The sequence below is a fragment of the Acinonyx jubatus genome, chromosome D2 (genome assembly GCF_027475565.1).
Source record: "Acinonyx jubatus isolate Ajub_Pintada_27869175 chromosome D2, VMU_Ajub_asm_v1.0, whole genome shotgun sequence".
NCBI classification, from domain to species: domain Eukaryota; kingdom Metazoa; phylum Chordata; class Mammalia; order Carnivora; family Felidae; genus Acinonyx; species Acinonyx jubatus.
The window spans coordinates 36,853,697-36,871,574 of NC_069393.1; the positions used below are offsets into that span (position 1 = coordinate 36,853,697).

The window sequence follows — 17,878 nt, forward strand, 5'->3', positions numbered from 1 at the left end:
GTCTTCCTCTCTCTCTGCCCCTCCCCTGCTTGTGCTCTGTCTGTCTGTCTCTCTCTCTCTCAAAAATAAACATTAAAAAACAATTAAAAAAAAAGAAAAGAAAAAAATGTACATAGGTTAATTCCAGCTGGTAAGATGACCTATCAACTTATTTTCCTTTTGATTATCTACCTTTTCTAAACTCTTGACCATACATACGGCTAATTATATTTTTTTAACCAAGTAACTTTTCTGTTTTAATTATCAGCATGAGCCCTAAAATTTAAAGCCCCATTCAATCAGAACAGGAAGGACTGCAGGAAGCATCTATTCCAACCATGAACATGACAGAACTCTTTCTATCTTGCCTGAAGTTCTACTTGAATACTTCCAGCAGCCAGGAGGTCAACCCTTTCCCTAAAGCAGCACCTTCTGGCAATTAAAAAGTTATTCCTGGGGCGCCTGGGTGGCGCAGTCGGTTAAGCGTCCGACTTCAGCCAGGTCACGATCTCGCGGTCTGGGAGTTCGATCCCCGCGTCAGGCTCTGGGCTGATGGCTCAGAGCCTGGAGCCTGTTTCCGATTCTGTGTCTCCCTCTCTCTCTGCCCCTCCCCCGTTCATGCTCTGTCTCTCTCTGTCCCAAAAGTAAATAAACGTTGAAAAATAAATAAATGAATAAATAAATAAATAAAGTTATTCCTAAACAGGATTCTACCTTCCTAAAGCCAAAATCCCCAGTCTCTCTATACAGTTGGTAGTACCTGGCATCATATGATCAATAAACACATGGAACAGCTGTTTTTCAATGAACTGACTTACAGGATAACTGCCCATACTTTCCCACTATGACCAAGATGAGAGTGTGGGGTTTTGCAAGCATTGTTCACAATGCCAAGTTTAAAGCAAGCATTGTTCACCTCTTACTCCTCACAATTACCTAGATGATTATTAAAACACCTGTGTCCCTACTGAGTCCACTGTTCCATGAACAGCCGCCCCTATCCGGTGGCCCAGTACCAGGATGGATAACTCTTCACTGAGGCCAGTTTTGGGTGAACCATCTGCTGGAGGTTGCCAGCTCCATGAAGACACACAGACGCTGCACCACCAGAAACTGAGCAATCGAGCACAGCCGAGAGAGCAGGCAACAGGCCCTTCCCTCAAAGACAGCAGCCTGGAGGAAAAGTGATGTTCTTTCCTCCCTCGCTTGATTTCCTCTTATTGCCATTTCCCTGCCCATTCTCCTCCCCCACATCCACAAGCAACTGTTCTTTTGTGTTTATCTTGTGTTCTTGCAAAATGGGTATCATCTGTATGATTAATTTACATAATAGCACCGCATCATCCACCTTACTCTATTTCTTTCTCATTGAATGCTATGCTTTAGGATCGATTCCACTGCCACGAGTGTCTCACCAGCCATTTGCAACTACTGCAGAGGACCCACCGCTGCACCCACCAGCTCCCCCAAGGACAGATGCCACCCCACAGGGCACTGCAGTGAACCTAAACCTGTCCCCTCAGGGACCTGTGTGAGAAGCTGGGTGATCTCCACCCAGGAGGGGAACTGCAGGGTCACGGCTTTGTGGGAGCCCTGCCGGAGGTTTCAGGATGCCACATCAGCAGGGGTAACCTCCTGCACCCCCAACACTCTGCTGTGCACGGACAGCATCCAGCTTTCTAGTTGCTGCCAGCCTAAGAGGTGGAAAGGGACAGAGTTCACACTGGATTCTTAACAAACCTGCCAGAACCACACTTGCTAAGAGAATAGCAAGAAAGGCATTTGCTACTGTGAGCGTCAACGGCGCTGAATGGAAACAAACGCTCATTAATAAAAATCTCCATGGGGAGACCTCACTGCCTTGAGCTGTCACAGACTGCCGAAGCACAAACATCACGCACTGGCTTACAAAATGCTGTGGATTCGCCTGGTCTGCTCGGTTGGCAGAGGTTCCTCCCAAGGAAGCCAACTGTTCAGAAGTGGGCAGCAACAGAGCCCAGCTATCACGACACTCCACTTTTTTATCTGTAGTCACACGGTCCTACTACTGATGATGATTATGCACGGCTCCTCCCACGTGTGACTCCCCATGTGATCTGACAGCACCTGAAGCAGTCTATGCCTGTTCAATGAGTCTTGGCAAGGTCAAATCGCTCTAAAGGTTGCCAAACACTTATTCTGATCTCTGTGCTAACTTCATCACAGATCAGGAACCAAGAGTTTACAGACCGGCACTGGTCTGGAGACCACACCCTGAGTGTGGGATAGTGTGGGGAAACAAACCAAACCAACCTGCCCTGGAAGTCAGTTTAAGGTGGCACTTAAACAGCCATTAGGGACAGGGTCACTAATAACAACGTAAAGAACAGCCGCTGCTTACATAGGGCTGTGTGCCAGGCACTACTCTAAACAATTTACAGACAGTAAATCCTTTACTCCTTACTATACAAGGTACGATTTCTATCCTCATTTCACAGGTGAGAAAACTGAGGCACAGAGAGGGAAAGTGACTTGCCCAGAGTTTGAACCCAATACTTGGCTCAGATACAGGCTCTTAACCATTCTTCTGAACTAACTCCCAAAGGGACATGGCCTCCCCAACCTGTTCCCTCATTTGTCAGGTGGAATAAGCACCCCCCCACACAAGGGGTTGCTAACGAGATGAAATGAGACCATAAAAAATAACAAAGCATCCTGTGCAATAGAAACGTGAACCATCTGCACAGCACACAACCACCTATGTGCACACTTTCACACCAGCTCTCAGAAGGAGGCGGTGTCACAGACCCCATCAGACAGACAAGGATGAGGCCTGGAGAGGCTATGTGAACAGGCCAGGGGGCACAGCTAGAGACCAGTGGTCGCTCATTACCCTCAACCACCTCATTCCTTAATCACCCCTGTCTCCTCCCCAAAGAGCAGGCCAGCACATGAGACAGCAATCCCTACACTACTCATGAGCTGACTTCTAAATATCCCAGCCATTAACTCTCAGATTTGCACCTTAGGAAACATTTGACTTTTCGGTCCCGCTAACAGATCACAGAAAGCCAATCACACATCTCCAGGGATTCTGCAAAGGCTGCTGGGCCTATTCCCCTCACCCCATTCTCCTCTGGCAGTGCACCCTCCCACCCCAGGCCAACGCTACCCATTCCTCTCTCTCCAGCCCTGTGCTCAAGGCGTCTCATGGAGAACCGATCACAGGAAGAACGACTGGAAGCAGCAACCAGGCCTGCCTTATGCCTCCCAGGGCCTGGTTGGCCTGGCCTCATCTTCCCAGTGCCTGCTGAGTGCGCACCCCAAGCAGAAGCCCGGAATTCCCGTAAAGACCCACCATTCACAGAATGGATTCTCCTCCGAGTCTCCTGCCCCTGCCCCGAGTCCCGCCTTCACGGGGCCCGCACGCCTCCTTGTGCCTCCTCAGCACCCATCCAGCCTGTCGGCCATCTGCCCACACCCAGCTCGCTGTACACTCCCCTCTCCTTGAGGCAGCCTCATCTGCTCTGGGGGATGTACACTGCTGGACGGCTGCTCCCTCACGCTGGGGCTCTCCAATGAGACACTAAACTCCTAGTGGGCAGGAACCATCTTCTTCGTCATTCGGAGGATCTTACAGCTTTTTACAAACAAAAACCCATGCCATTTGCTTGAAACCACCAAATGGAAGGTGAGGAACAGGAAGTCAATAAGCCGGGCTGATAACTTTCTGGCATTCCTAAAAGCTCCATGACAGAGCAACAGAGAAGAAAAACCTTCGATGAACGATAGGATATATACTGCAGCGAAAAGGAGTGTTTGGTACAAGTCTGTGGAGCCATTCACGGAGGATGCTAAGGGTTTTCTCACCTTTTCACACTCAGCACTTAGCAGAGCACTGACCAGGGACATGCTGCACGGATGATGGGTGGGCAGATGGATGGACCCACTGGTAAAATCTGAGTCTGAATCTGGGCTCCACCCTAAAGCCAGGTGACCTCACACAAGACGACACTGTGGCCACGTCCAGTGAGTTTTCACGAGAAGCCTTGAAATGAGGGGGGCTGACGGAAGAACAAGCTTACACGAAATTCCACAATCTGGCACAGAAAGTAAGGACAACTGTTCACTGCTTTGCTCCCTCCCGCTGGGTTCATAAAATGGGAGAGAAAATAGGACAGGATTTGATTTATAAAAAATGGCAGTCCGCCATTTCCTATCAGAAATGAGCTAGGTGAACAGAAAGGCATATATACATACTCGCACACACATAGCCCCTAAATTCTAAGCTGCTTCAGGTTCAGCTGTATTTTTTTCCATAGAAAGACCCAGAACTAGCACATTTTAGTTTTATCTACTTTCTTGCTTCTTCCTATATCCAGCTCCCACCAATGTTAGGCATGAAGGTAGGTCCCAACTCAGCGTCCACAGGCCTCTACCCTCTTATCTTTGTTGACAACTTTCTCCTCTGGGGCAAGAGGCTCGGTGGCGTCATTTTCCTGCTTGAACTCTGTCCTGTGACTAAGCAATAAGAAGCTACAGCACTGGAGGTTTTTGCTGTGTCACAAAAAGAATGAGGCAAGGAGGTATCTCCTGCCAATACCAAACCCATTCTCTGACTCAGCACTAAATTTAGATGTCATGCCCTATGTCTACATCCAGACAGTCCCCATGTGACAGGTGCTGAATGAATGAGTGTTGCAGCAAGAAGTGTCCAAGGCTCAGGACACAGACAACTCAATGGGGACCTGCACCGGATGGGCTGGAGTACACACAACAAATGCAGTCTTTATAAAGAAACTGACAAGGACTCCGAAGCCTGCCCAGCCTCGCAGCAGCTGGTGGCCCTGAGCAAAGCCAGCGAGCCTCTCTTGGCCCAGTCTGCCCATCTGTAGAACGTAAACATCAGTCGCACAGACTGGTAAAGGCTGTTCTCAATGGTCAGGAATGAGAAGCTAGAGCACAGCTCCTCGAACTGAGACACCTGCTTCTTGCTCTCCCTCGCTGGAAAGCCGGTGCTTGCAAAGCCAGGCCAGATCAGGAAAAACCAGCTAAGGTTCCCTCAACTCCCCACCCAGCCTATGGCTGACAGAGATGCCTTGGAAGGAGCCCCTACCTGGGAGGACATCTGGGTCCTGTGTTCAGCTCTGCCAGTGGCATGCTATAAGATCCTGGTGGAGTCCCTTTGTGTCTATGGACTGCTGTTGCTCATTTACAAAATACGCTGTTTGGGCAAAGTAGTCTCCAAGACCCTTCCCAACTGTGACATTCAACAATCATAAGCTGCTTAAGAAATACAAACAGAAAAAGAAAGTTCTGGTCAGATAAGAAAAAAAGGCTACTCTGGGTAAGAATAGAGATTATCGGGAATATTGAAAAGGTCATTACAGGGATGCCCGGGTGGCTCAAAATCCAACTCTTGATTTTGGCTCAGGTCACAATCTCACAGTTCATGAGATCAAGCCCACATTGGGCTGTATGCTGACAGCAAGGGACCTGCTTGGGATTCTCTCCCCCCCCACCCCCCCCCTCCAGCTCGTGCTTGCTCTCGTGCTCTCCCTCTCTTGAAATAAACATTAAAAAAAAAAAAAAAGGTGATTGTAACTTTTTAAAGCATGACTTCTTACATCACAATATAAAAATAAAATTTTCTTTCCAATTGTTCTCACATCACTCCCCATTGGCTGGACAGATTTTCACATGTGGACAACAGACTCACAACGGTCAAAATGATGTCTCAGAAGACTCATCTGGGGATCCCAGGCCATCCTAAGGAGTCAGACAGGTACCATCCAGACAAGCAACCTGAGGTTGACTCAGAAAGAGGCCTGAGAGACACATCACACCTAGAAAAACACTGTGGGCAGAGAGAACACGCACTGTCTGGAGACGGCCACCAAGGCAGCAGCTCAGGGTTGTGGCTGATTACCTGGGAAGCTGCTGCTTCACACACAGGCGGCAGGCACAGGGACTCCGCCTGCAGGATGCATATCAGCAGGGGCTTATTCATGCACGCAGCAACCTTAACAGTTCCCTTATGCAATGTAGGGGTAATGCCAGCTAGTGACAATATAAACGAACAAGCAAACAAAAGAATAAGAAGAATTTTTCAAAAACGGCACTCACTTCCCACTACAAGGGACCCCAACGGATGGGGTTGCACTGTGCTCCTAACCACAGTACTGTCTTGGACAGCAGAGAGCGTGGTTTGTTTTTTTTTGTTGTTTTTTATCAGCCGCATTGTGGTCATTTGTCATTTTTGAGAGCATGGGTCATCCCAAAAGGAAACCTACAAAGGTAAACAGAGGAAGCAGACAAAGACAAGAGTATCTCCTGGAAACATAGCTGTCACTGATGGCAGCCTCTGGGTCCCAGCTGTGACTCGCCAGCCCAGCTCAGCTGAGGCAAAGGAAGGTGGCTCTTCTCTTTCTCCACATGGGGAGCATCTTGAAACAAAAGCATCCCAACAAGTGGTTTTCAAGCTGTGTTCCGTGAACCCTGGAGAACCTCACGCACCTCTGCAGAGGGGCCTCGGGGAGGCCACAAGGAAAACCGGCACGCTCTAGGCCTCCACGCACACACTCACCACTTTTGTCGTCACTTTTCATCTGCTTTACACAGCTGGCTTTCACGTACAAGTCCACTCAATGAAAAGAGCCCTACAGCTTAAAATCAAAATTTAAGGGGCACCTGGCTGGCTCCATCCGTTAAGCATCCAACTCTTGGTTTTGGCTCAGGTCATGATCTCACAGTTCCTGAGGTTCCACACTAACGGTGTGGAGCCTGCTTCGTATTCTCTGTTTCCCTCTCTCTCAGCCCCTCCCCTGCTCGTTCTCTCTCTCTCTCTCAAAATAAATAAATAAACCTTTTTTAAAAATTTAAGTCATAATAAACATTCACACTTCCTATGTTTTCATTTAATTGTTTGTAACAGCCCCATGAGGAAACTGAGGCCAAAGAGCTTTATGGTTGGACTCCACAGCCCATTCTCTTAGTAACCACCCTGTGGTTACCCTATGTGGACTCTCCGGGAAGAGATCTAGAACAGTCGACGCCATGGCTGGATGGCACTGGCAGGCTCTTTCTTAAGCAAAAGACCAGAGGCAGGGAAGCTGCCGGGGATTATGAAAGAGACTCAGAAGGCAGACATCAACTAAATGCAACGTGTGAGCCTTATTAAAATCCTCACTTGAACAAACCATCCATAAAAAGGCATCTCTCTTTTCTTTTAACGTTTATTTATTTGAGAGAGCACAAGAGCGCGAGAGCGAAAGAGTATGGGTGGGGGAGGGGAGGAGACAGAGCAGGAGAGAGAGAATCCCAAACTGGCCCCGCACTGTCAGAGCAGAGCCCGATGTGGGGCTCGATCCCACGAACCCTGAGGTCGTGACGTGAGCCGAAATCAAGAGTGGGATGCTCAACCGACTAAGCCACCTAGGCGCCCCAAAAAAGGCGTTTCTGAAACCAGGAAAACCGAGTATCAAGTGAGTATGAGACGACATTGAATTATCATGAATATTGTTGGTTGTAAAAATGGTCTTCTGGTTATGTTTCTTTCAAAGCCTTATTATCTGTTAGAGCATTTATAGGGAAGCAGGACACTGTCTAGAATTTGTTTTACATTACTGAGGAAAGCAAAAGTTGTTAGGAGAGTGGAGCATGCTTTACATTACACGCTCCGTCCCTGTGTGTGTTTGAAAGATGTGTACTATGGGGGCACTTGGATGGCTCAATCGGTTAAGTATCCGACTTCAGCTCAGGTCATGATTTCGCAATCTGTGGGTTCAAGCCCCGTGTCAAGCTCTGTGCTGACAGCTCAGGGCCTGGAGCCTGCTTGGGATTCTGTGTCTCCCTCTCTCTCTGCCCCTCCCCGGCTCACACTCTGTCTCTCTCTCTTTTAAAAATAAAAAACTCTTAAAAATTTTAGAAAAAGAAAGATGTGTAATATAAAATTTAAAAGGAAAGGAGGGAAGGGGGCAGGTCCCTCCTTAAGTCAAATTCAGTTCTACTTCCCAATATCTTTAACCTGTCAGATCATGTTTAGCTCTCTGGTGTCCAGAAGAATCAGGTCTCACCACTGCCCTGTATCCATTTGAAAATAGGTATCCAAGCCCCTCTAAGTCTCCTTTCCTCCAAAATAAGCTATTCCCACAGTCCTTGTGAAGCCAGTGGCAATGCCCTCCTCCAAACGTAGGCTCCATGGGGCACCTGGGTGGCTCAGCTGGTTAAGTGTCTGACTTTGGCTCAGGTCATGATCTCATGGTTCATGGGTTCAAGCCCCGCCTTGGGGTTGTCAGTGAGGGGCCTGCTTGGGATTCTCTCTCTCTCCCTCTTTGCCCCTCCCCGACTCGTGCTTTCTCTCTTTCTCAAAAATAAAATAAATAAACTTTAAAAACAAATGTAGGCTCCAGGGCCAAAGCAACCGTGAAAGTGTGTCCTGAGCAGCCCAAGGAGATGGGCCTCCTGGTCCGTGCACACTCTAGACTTCCCCTGACTCCAGGAAGGGCATGGCCCCTATGATACCTCCTGACTCCCAGCCCAGGTGGGACACTGGCTCTCCTCTCAAGGACAGGACTCTCCCAAGAGCAGCAGCAGCTCCAGTAGCTTGCCCTCACCTCACATAAATCGCCTCAGTCCTCACCAAAGCCCTGGGAGAATACTATTAGCCTTTTTACAGGTAAGGAGAAAGAAGACCCAGAGAGGGTAAGCAATTTGCTGAAGTCCCACAGCCTAAGATGGAAGAGCCAGGATTTAAATCCCAGTCTGTGGGAGGCCCCAAGACTGGTTCATGACACCCAGCCGTCTCCAGTCTTATGGCCTCCCTCCCTGGCCCCAAACCTACCACCGATGCTTGAGCCACCTGGCTCATTCCTCTGTGTCAACGGTCTTCCCAGAAATGATGTAGCACTCTCAGGGCAGAGACTATCTTCCTGCTCCCCAGTCCAGTACCAACGGTTAGCCAGTCCCGGACCTGCAGGTGTCACACCACCAGGACAGATCACACATGCTCACCAGGCGCCCCCGGAAACCCTGACTGGGGACCAAAGCCCAGTCCTACTCACTCAGACCCAAAGAAGACCACAAGACAGGGCACCGGACCAGCTCAGTCAGTGGAGCGTGTGACTCTTGATCTCAGGGTCATGAATTCAAGCCCCATGTTGTGTGTGGAGCCCATTGAAAAAAGTAAAATAAAATAAAAATATTCAAAATAAAATAAAAATATTCAAAATATTCAAAAATATTCAAAAATAGCGTCTGGGTGGCTCAAGTTGGTTAAGCGTCAGACTTTGGCTCAGGTCATGATCTCACAGTCCGTGAGTTCAAGCCCCGCTTTGGGCTCTGTGCTGTCAGTTCAGAGCCTGGAGCCTGCTTTGGATTCTGTGTCTCCCTCTCTCTCTGCCCCGCCCCCACTCATGTTCTGTCTCTCAAAAATGAATAGTCATTAAAAAAAAAAAAAACTAAAAAAAAAATATTTAAAATAAAACAGACCTAAAGAAGACCACAAGACAGGGGGCACCTGGCTGGCTCAACTGATGGAGCATGCGACTCTTGGCCTCAAGGTTGTAAGTTCAAGCCCCATATTGGGCATAGAACTTACTTAAAAAAAAAAAAAAAAAAGACGACAATGACCACAAGAGGTTTAACCATCTGAAAGAACAGCCATCATGAAGTCAAACTTCATTCTTGTCGAGCCACACTGGAGAAATGGAGGCCCAGAGAGGTCAGGGTTCACACCACTTCATCTTCTGGTCCCAGATTCTACGGCATATCTAAGTTATCCACACATCCAAAAGATCTGGCCCCAGAATCGCACATGCCTACGTCAGCTGGTACTGGAGTTTAGGAGATGAGGAAGTTCAAGGTCCGGCACCCCAAGAGAGAGAGAACGGGGAGAAAGTTTGAAAAAAAAGATGGCGTACACTGATGTTCCAGCTCCGTGCACTAATGCTAAATTTTCCAGAAAGTACGCTTCTCAGAATTCTGATGTCGCAAGATGCTCAATGAAAAAAGACGTTGTGGTCAAATCCGTTCGGGAAACACTGCATGGTGAACCCACTCCAGTGAAATCTCCAAGCATACTGGCCTATTAGGGCTCTCAAGAGGCTCCCAGTAAGGGAGCCTGTATGACCTGCTCAAACCAGCACTGCTCAAATGCTTTGACCACAGAACACTCTCGTCAAGTAACACCACTAACATCCCACCAGGCCAGTGCTAAGAAGACGTTTCCTTGGGAAATGCTGACCTAGGCCTTTTGAAAGAAAATCTTGCTAGCCATTACCCTGGATCCAAGACTGAGAAAGCAAACTAAACCAACCCAGAGTGGGGTAAGGAGAAAGTGTGCACAAAGCAGAAATAACAAACATACTTCAAGGCCTTTGGGGATGGAGATATTAGTACTGGAAACGAGACGGAGATGCGTGAACACCCTTCAGCTGCCAGATGTGAATGTTGCTGGGATTGTAGTTAACTTCTGGCCTCAAAAGTCAGACATAACTACTGAAACTGAAATCTTTCTTTAAAGTCCAAAGAAACTGTCCTGAACTTTCCAAAGTAGGCTGCAGGCAAAAATCTACAAGTTTTAGAAGAAAAAAGGAAAGAAAATGTTGGAACTTGGACTCCAACCAGGCCATTCATCCTTGAGTCAAGATGCTTGGACCTTATGGATATCATAATTAAAACTCAAAGCAAACAGGACAGTTCCTCAAAAAAAAAAAAACAATCAAATGTAGAATTACTGGTATATATATCCCCAAAAGACTGAAAGCAGGGACTCCAAGAGGTATTTGTACATCAACTTTGATAGCAGCTTTATTCACAAAGCCAAAGGGTGGAAGCAACTCAAATGTCCACTGACAGATGAATGGATAAATAAAATGTGGTCTATCCATGCAATGAAATATTATTCAGTCATACAAAGGAAGGAAATTCTGACATTTGCTACAACATCAGATGTTACAAAGTCAGATGCTTAACCAACTGGGCCACCCTCTGTGCAGACTGATAAGCAGCTCAGCCCTCTTGCTCTATGCCCAATTTTTCTGTGGCTCACGGCCTTCCCAAGTTTACAGAACTTATTGAAGAGCCCCCTTGTACTGGTCTGCAGAATATATAAGTGGCTGGAACAAGGTAGGGGGCAAAAAACCAAAGAAACCTAAGACAAACATTTCCCCTAGTCTGCTCACTTTTTCAGGAAATATAAAGCCAGAGTATCAAAAAAATCACTCAACCCTAACACTAAATCAGAAAATAGTAACCATGGTACAGACCTAGAATAAGCCTCAGAATCTAGTTTCCTAATCCAAGTTTCCTTGGACCTAATACCACCTTGGCAGTGCTGAGAATCCCACTGGACTGAGCAAGCCCTTACTTTGTCAATGCTAAACTTCTAGTTTGACTGCTACATTGGAAAAACCCCCAAGCACCAGGTGGCTAAGAAGCTCATCCAAGGTCAAGATGTCGCACAGTTAGAAGCAGATCCCCATCCAGGTCTCTTTCGAGGACACCAAGCTGATATTCAAATTCTGAGTGTGAAAAGGAAAGGTCTCTCCAATCCCTCAACAGCCAATGTGGGCACTCCACATGCCTCCTGGCAGCCAGCCCCACCGTGCTGATACCTGATGGGTAACCTTGGGAACTTCAGACATCAATGTCACACCACCTGCTTCCATCACAGACGTACCGTGGGTGGTGACATCCGTGTGTGCATCTGGGACTCACTCTAGCCTTCCTACACTCCCACAACCTTCTGTCACCGCGAAGTCACCACTTATAAACGCATTTCGGAAGAGAACCTGGACTTACGCAGGACACACCATTCATTCTACACACAGCAGACTACTCATCCATTCAACAGAAATTTACTGAACACCTATCTTGGGCTAGGCTCTATTCTAGGCATCAGGAATACAACAGTGAATTCAGAGAGATTATATTCTACTCTTGATGACCCACAGCCACAGTAAACGCAGCTCTAGCACAGTTTACAAGGAGCTCTCAGAAAAATCAGGAGAATGCCAGGTTTCTGGTCCTAAGGCTGCTTCTAGGCTATATTGCTCGCCACAATAACAAAATAACTTCGTGCTACTGATTGTCAAATAGCATAGAGAAGCAGTTATTGTTTCATTTGTTTTGTAGAGTAGGAGATAAGCTGAACTGCTCTGCTCAAAGTCTAAAACTTAGTAAAAGATGGCCACCTTGCCCCACCCCACTCCAGTGATGACCTCGCCTGCAAGTTGCATCATCATACAAAGATGGGACCACCTATGGTGGATATTCATCTGATGTTTTAGCCGCACCAACATCCTCCCTTTGGAGAACCACTTCCCCCCAGTCGAAAGAACCATGATACTGTACGGGCTGCCAGTGACAGCATCCCATCACCCTACTCTATTCATTGTGTCAGCTGCTGAGCCAGTCTTAGTCCCCTAGCCCTGGCCACAGTGACTGGGCCTGACATGGACAGAGACCCTAGTCCGGCCACGCAGAACCCTTCCATAAGATGTTCTGCCTGGGCTGATTAGATTGAGCTCCCTTTAGTCTCTGGCCAGGGGCCATGAAGATGAAATCCTTGGGGTCCTCAGACCATGCTCCAGGCCCACAGGAAAAGCATCACATTCGGGGATCAATCACCCCAAGGCTGGTTTCTCCCATCCATCCCAAGCTCTTGGAATACTATACAATAAATTTCTCTTTTCTGCTTACTTTCAAGTTCCTCCACCACTTCCTCTCAAATAACACAGTTAAAAGAACCAAAAGAAAATCTACAATGGTTGGAACTTTTACTTATGTCTCCGTCCCTGCTGACCCTCCAGGCTGGAGTAGATGAAGACAATGTAGCTGGTACCTGAAGAGAGCAGATAGAGAACAAAAGGCCCAGGAAATCTCTAATGAATAATAAACAATCCACACCTGACAAGTGGCAGTCACCAGCTCTCATCCTGCTGGAAAAGCCTGGCAAGTTAGTCCTTTAAAAAAAAAAAAAAAAATTCCTCCAGCTTTAACTTCTGACAAGTGCACAGTGTCTAAATTCGTAGTGCCATCCAAACCCTTCACTCAGCCTAGCCATCGCAGTCCCTCCGGATCCCCTATCCACCCAGAGCCTGTGCTGCCCTCTGCTCAGGCTGGTCTCATTTCCACAATCTGAACCAGCACGTCCTCCTCCTTTGCCTCTGCACGTCCACACGGCCTCTCTGACACCCAGCTTGAGCCCCAGTCCCTCCTCGAAGGCCTTCGTCCAGCAGCCACCGCTGTCTCCAGTCTCTTGCCTCTGGGGAAGCCAAGTCAGCAGCTCGCTAGGATGCTGCAGAGAAGGCACATAGAGGGGATGAGAAGGAAACTTGCATCTCTGAGCACACAGGAGCAGCTACCAAGTTCTGCCACTTCTGTCCCATAAGAGACGCCTGGGGTGACGTGGTTTGAGAAGACCTTCACGTTTGGGTGGTACTTAGAGCCACTAGAGGTAGATGAGAGTATTCAGGGAAAGTATGTGCTAATCAGTGTTTTAAAAGGAAGAAAAAGCCTACCTGTGTCTATATCACTCAACTGATCTATCGCATAATGTCACTCTCCTGAGTGACCCATTCCCCCAACTAGGTGGCAAGCTGCGGGCTGGAATTACATCCTACCCACCCCTGTCTCCATCTGCAGTGCAGCCCCACCTGGGGAGAGCACAGGACCAGGCACTTCCATCCTCCCCAATTACATTCCTCCCTCCCAGTGGCTGAGACAGGCAGCCTAGCACCCTTAGCCCCATCTCACAGATGAAGACATTGAGGCTTCCGGCCAGGAAAGGACCCTCACTCCAGGGACAGGCAGTCAAAGGTCTTCAAGCGAGAAAACCTAGGTGTCAGTAACTGAAGCAAAGAGAAACAAATGACAAAGGACCGAGCAGGTTCTGAATGACCAAACAAGATCCTGGTACACCTGAAGAAAAAACATGAGACACCTGAGCCATTCCAAGAACAAGAGTCCTCCCTCTTACTACCACTGCCAGCAGGGGCAAAGGTGATCACCTCTTCCTCACAGATCCATGTATTGGGACAGGAAAGGCTTCATAACTCCAGAGTTTCCGAATGTAGGAGATGGCCTGAAATTGTACTGAGGGGGCCTAATCAGGTGACAGGAAAAACACCCCAACACGGAAGCAGGAGCACTGAGCTTAGTCTCGACTCAGCCTCCTTTCTGCCCCTTTCTGCAACTTCTGGCCTGTCCTCAAACCATAGAGATGTGAGTGCGGAACCCAGTGCAATGCAAATAAGGCACCACCACCCCCATCTCCCTGGGGTTGCTACAGAATTAAGTGAGACATGGAAGTATGCAGTGAGATTCGAAATGCTGAGCAGCAAGGTACCATCAACCCTGGAATAGGAATGTCCCTGCCCCCGAAATAAAACAAATGGTATGCTTGTTAGTCATCTTCATACCCCAGGCCTGAGCACGGTGGGTTATAAACGTCTGGGGCTCTGAGCATGAGCCCGTGGTTGGCTCACCTACCCAGGACCTCCCAGGCTAGTTTCGCCCTGGGCTCCAGGCCCTTGTGGGGAGCTACCAGCCATCATTTTCCTGCAGTGGACCAAAATCCCAGCACACAGGTGCCAGCCAGGGAATGGGCATTCTGGACCAGGGGCCCACAAAGGGTGCGGAAACCACCAGGAAAGTCCCTAACTGGATGATGGCAGCACCTGCAAAGTAGACATGACAAACTGGCTGCCCCTTGATGCTGTGGATCCTTGGAAGGCAGCTGGTTTGTCTCTCGGGCTCTCGCAAGGGCCTTGCACAGAGGCCAACTACAGGCAGAGCCATGGACCTGCGTGCCTACGGAAAGGTGCCTCCAGCCCTGTACTGAGCTTTGCCCCAAAAGAAGAGCTCGCTGGCTAAAAGAGAGAAAAAAAAAGTTGGAAAACCAGTGCACAATAACTCATCCTTTACAAAGGTCCCAACGCTACTGTTTATTTGCACACCACATCACCCCTCCCCAGAAGCTCTACTTTGCCATACCAAATGCTGCCCTAATTTTTCTCTAAAGCGTTAACTAAAATGAACATAACTTTCTCCCCGACAACTATTTCCCTGAGGCTTGCATGACCCTCTGGAAAGCCACAGAATTCTGCTCTGTGGTAAAACTAGGGTCTTCAATCACTGCCCTCAGGAGGAAAACCCAAACCATATTCCATCCCTTCCTCAGAGGTCAGGACCAGCTCCTACAACCTCAGCCCAAGCGAGGCCCCACCTCCTCTGCCAGGCACAGAGCAGGGGGAACTAACTAATGGCAATCCATCCAACTATTCCAGAGATTAAAGCTAGCACTGATTCAAACACATCCCAGGGAGGACGTGGGTCTGCACTCTGACTTATGCACTTCCTTGACAAACTTTCTCCTTCAAAAATAGAAAGATGAAAGCAATTAAGGAGAAAAACAATTACCCCAGTGAGAGTTCCCTGTCTCTTTATCCTCATGGACACATGTGACAGCCCTCCTCAGCATCCTCCAAACCACCGTCCCAGGAGACTGGGTTTGCCCAGCGACTCAAATACGACCAAAACTGGGGGGACAGAACGCAGGCTTGAGGGATATAAATGCTAGAGTCAGAAATCCCAAAGTGGAGGGGCCCCTGGGTGGCGCAGTCGGTTAAGCGTCCGACTTCAGCCAGGTCACGATCTCGCGGTCCGTGAGTTCGAGCCCCGCGTCGGGCTCTGGGCTGATGGCTCAGAGCCTGGAGCCTGTTTCCGATTCTGGGTCTCCCTCTCTCTCTGCCCCTCCCCCGTTCATGCTCTGTCTCTCTCTGTCCCAAAAATAAATAAACGTTGAAAAAAAAAAAGTTTTTTTTAAAAAAAAAAAGAAATCCCAAAGTGGAAACAGAGGACCACCAATGAAATGATGTACACTGTGTGACCAGCAGCTTATTCCTTGTATATCAGTTTCCTCCACTACAAGATGTGAGGTTGAGATGGCCAATATACACTGCAGCTCTAACCAGGAACAGCTTATAAAATCACCCCCTTAATAAGTGAGGCTTTTAACAGCCAAATAAATGGGTTTCATCAGCCTCTGGCCTACAGTTACTCAGGGCTGCTTTGTCAGACCTCTCCGTTCACTCTTAAAACAAGGACAAGACATAGAAAAGGTGGCATTTGCCACTTTCGGGCTCTGAACGTGTTAAACAAAACAATAGGTCATAATTGAAAACTCCTGGTGCCTAATACTGTGAGCATTTTAACTACTCCAAGCCAGAGTTTTCTCTCTGGCAAAGTAATAATAAGTAGACAGCTCACAGAATGGTAACAATAAATGTAATAAGGCAGAGTGCCTGCCACAACAGTAGGTGCCTAATAAATGCAGGTTCTCTTCCTTCCTCAGTGCTGTGCCTTTTTCCTCAAGCTTCTGTCTAAAAGGCTGGCTTTCCACATTCCCCAACCAGGCCAGGCCTATCATTTATCACAAACACCCAGTAGTACCCCCTCTCCCCACCACACACACACAGGAATACTCACAAATCCATCACCCAAGGGCACCAGCCACCAGCCTTCCCTCCTCAGGCAGCTCAGCACCGCCAGGGAGGGATCTAAGCCCCAGCAGCCACTACTAGGATTTTCCCATGGTGCAATGCAACTTCCCCAACTTTTCCAGGCCCACAGTTTCCAAAGAAACCTAGCAGGCATTGTGCATAATCAAGCACAAGTCTGGGCGAGCAAACAGACTGAGCTCTGGGCAAAGGGAGCAGAGAGAGCCAGAAAGTGAAACGGCACCAGTTATCATCAAACGGGGTGGCAGGAACCAGAATTCAGGAGGACCAGTCCTGGCCCAATTTCCATTCTTCTAGACCGTATCACCGATTAAAAGCTAGCAGAGACTCCAAAACGACTGGTGGATGATGAAGAGCCTTAGGAGAGACTGCCGGACATCCCTCCGAGGTCGCCCCGCGGCTGGACCTGCTGGTCTCAGGAGCACCCCGATGCCGTGGCACCCGGAGAGTCAAGGCCCACAGTGCCGGGCATTGTTCACAGCGACAGGCGGGGACTGAGGGAGGAGGTGCGAAGTAGAGGACCACGCAGGGCCCCCTCCCCAGACCCGCTAAGGGAGGGAAGGCTCCACCCGCGCGGCCGGCGCCAGGTGGATGAGTGGCCCTCGCGAGTTCCCCCGACTCAGAGCTGCAAAGAGAGATGGTGGAAAGCGGTCCGAGAGGCCGGGCCGCGGGGGTCTGCCACTCACCGGCGCCCTCGGAGGGCTGTGGCGGCCCGACGACGCCGTTCAGGTAGAGAATGGGCAGCAGGTGAGGCTGCGTCTTCTCCAGCGCCGCCCGCAGGTCCTGGAAGTGGTCCCGCTCCTTGGCCAGCAGCAGCTTGAGCAGCAGCTCCGCCTTGGCGCCTCCCGCCTCCTCGTCCAGCTGCCGCCGCTCGCCGGGGCTCAGCGCTCCCGCGGCCTCGAGCAGCCCGAGCACGGCCTCCACCTCGGTCATGGCCTGGGCCAGGCTCTGCTGACACTGAGCGAGCAGCTCCCGGCGCTGGGGCTCCATGGTGGCTGGCCGCCCCGCCCCGCCCCGCGGACGGCTCCGGCTCCCCGAGGCCGGCGGGCGCGCGCGCGGGCGGGCGGACGGCGGCGGCGAGTGGCCTCGGGCGGCGGGCGCTCGGTTGCAGCCCTAGCGCGCCCGGGGCCGCGGGGCCGCGGGGGCCATGGGCCGGAGCCTGGCGGGCTGGGGGCCCGGGCGGCGAGCAGCGCTCAGCAGCGGCCGCCTCCCGGGCTCAGGAGCGCAGCCATGTTGGCTGCGGCGGCGGCGGGACTGGAAGAGGAGGAGGAGGAGACGGAGGAGGAGAAGGAGGAGGCGGAGGAGGGGACGGCGGCCGGGGCGCGCCCCGAGGCCGGGCTCCAGCCGGGCATGCTCCCCCGCCCCCTCCGCGCGCGCCGCCCGCCGCTCTCTCGCCG

General features: G+C 49.9%; 1 protein-coding gene across 5 annotated transcripts in view; it reads right to left on the bottom strand.

Moving 5' to 3' along the window:
* DLG5 (discs large MAGUK scaffold protein 5) overlaps positions 1-17,615 on the bottom strand; it is a 126,602-nt gene extending 108,987 nt beyond the window's left edge. For all 5 annotated transcript variants that reach the window (XM_027062400.2, XM_053207720.1, XM_053207718.1 and 2 more), the window contains exon 1: positions 17,168-17,615. In XM_027062400.2, coding sequence (XP_026918201.1) covers positions 17,168-17,471 — 304 coding nt within the window. In that variant the 5' untranslated portion in view covers positions 17,472-17,615. The remainder of the gene's footprint in view (positions 1-17,167) is intronic.
* Between the last annotated feature and the right edge of the window lie 263 nt (positions 17,616-17,878).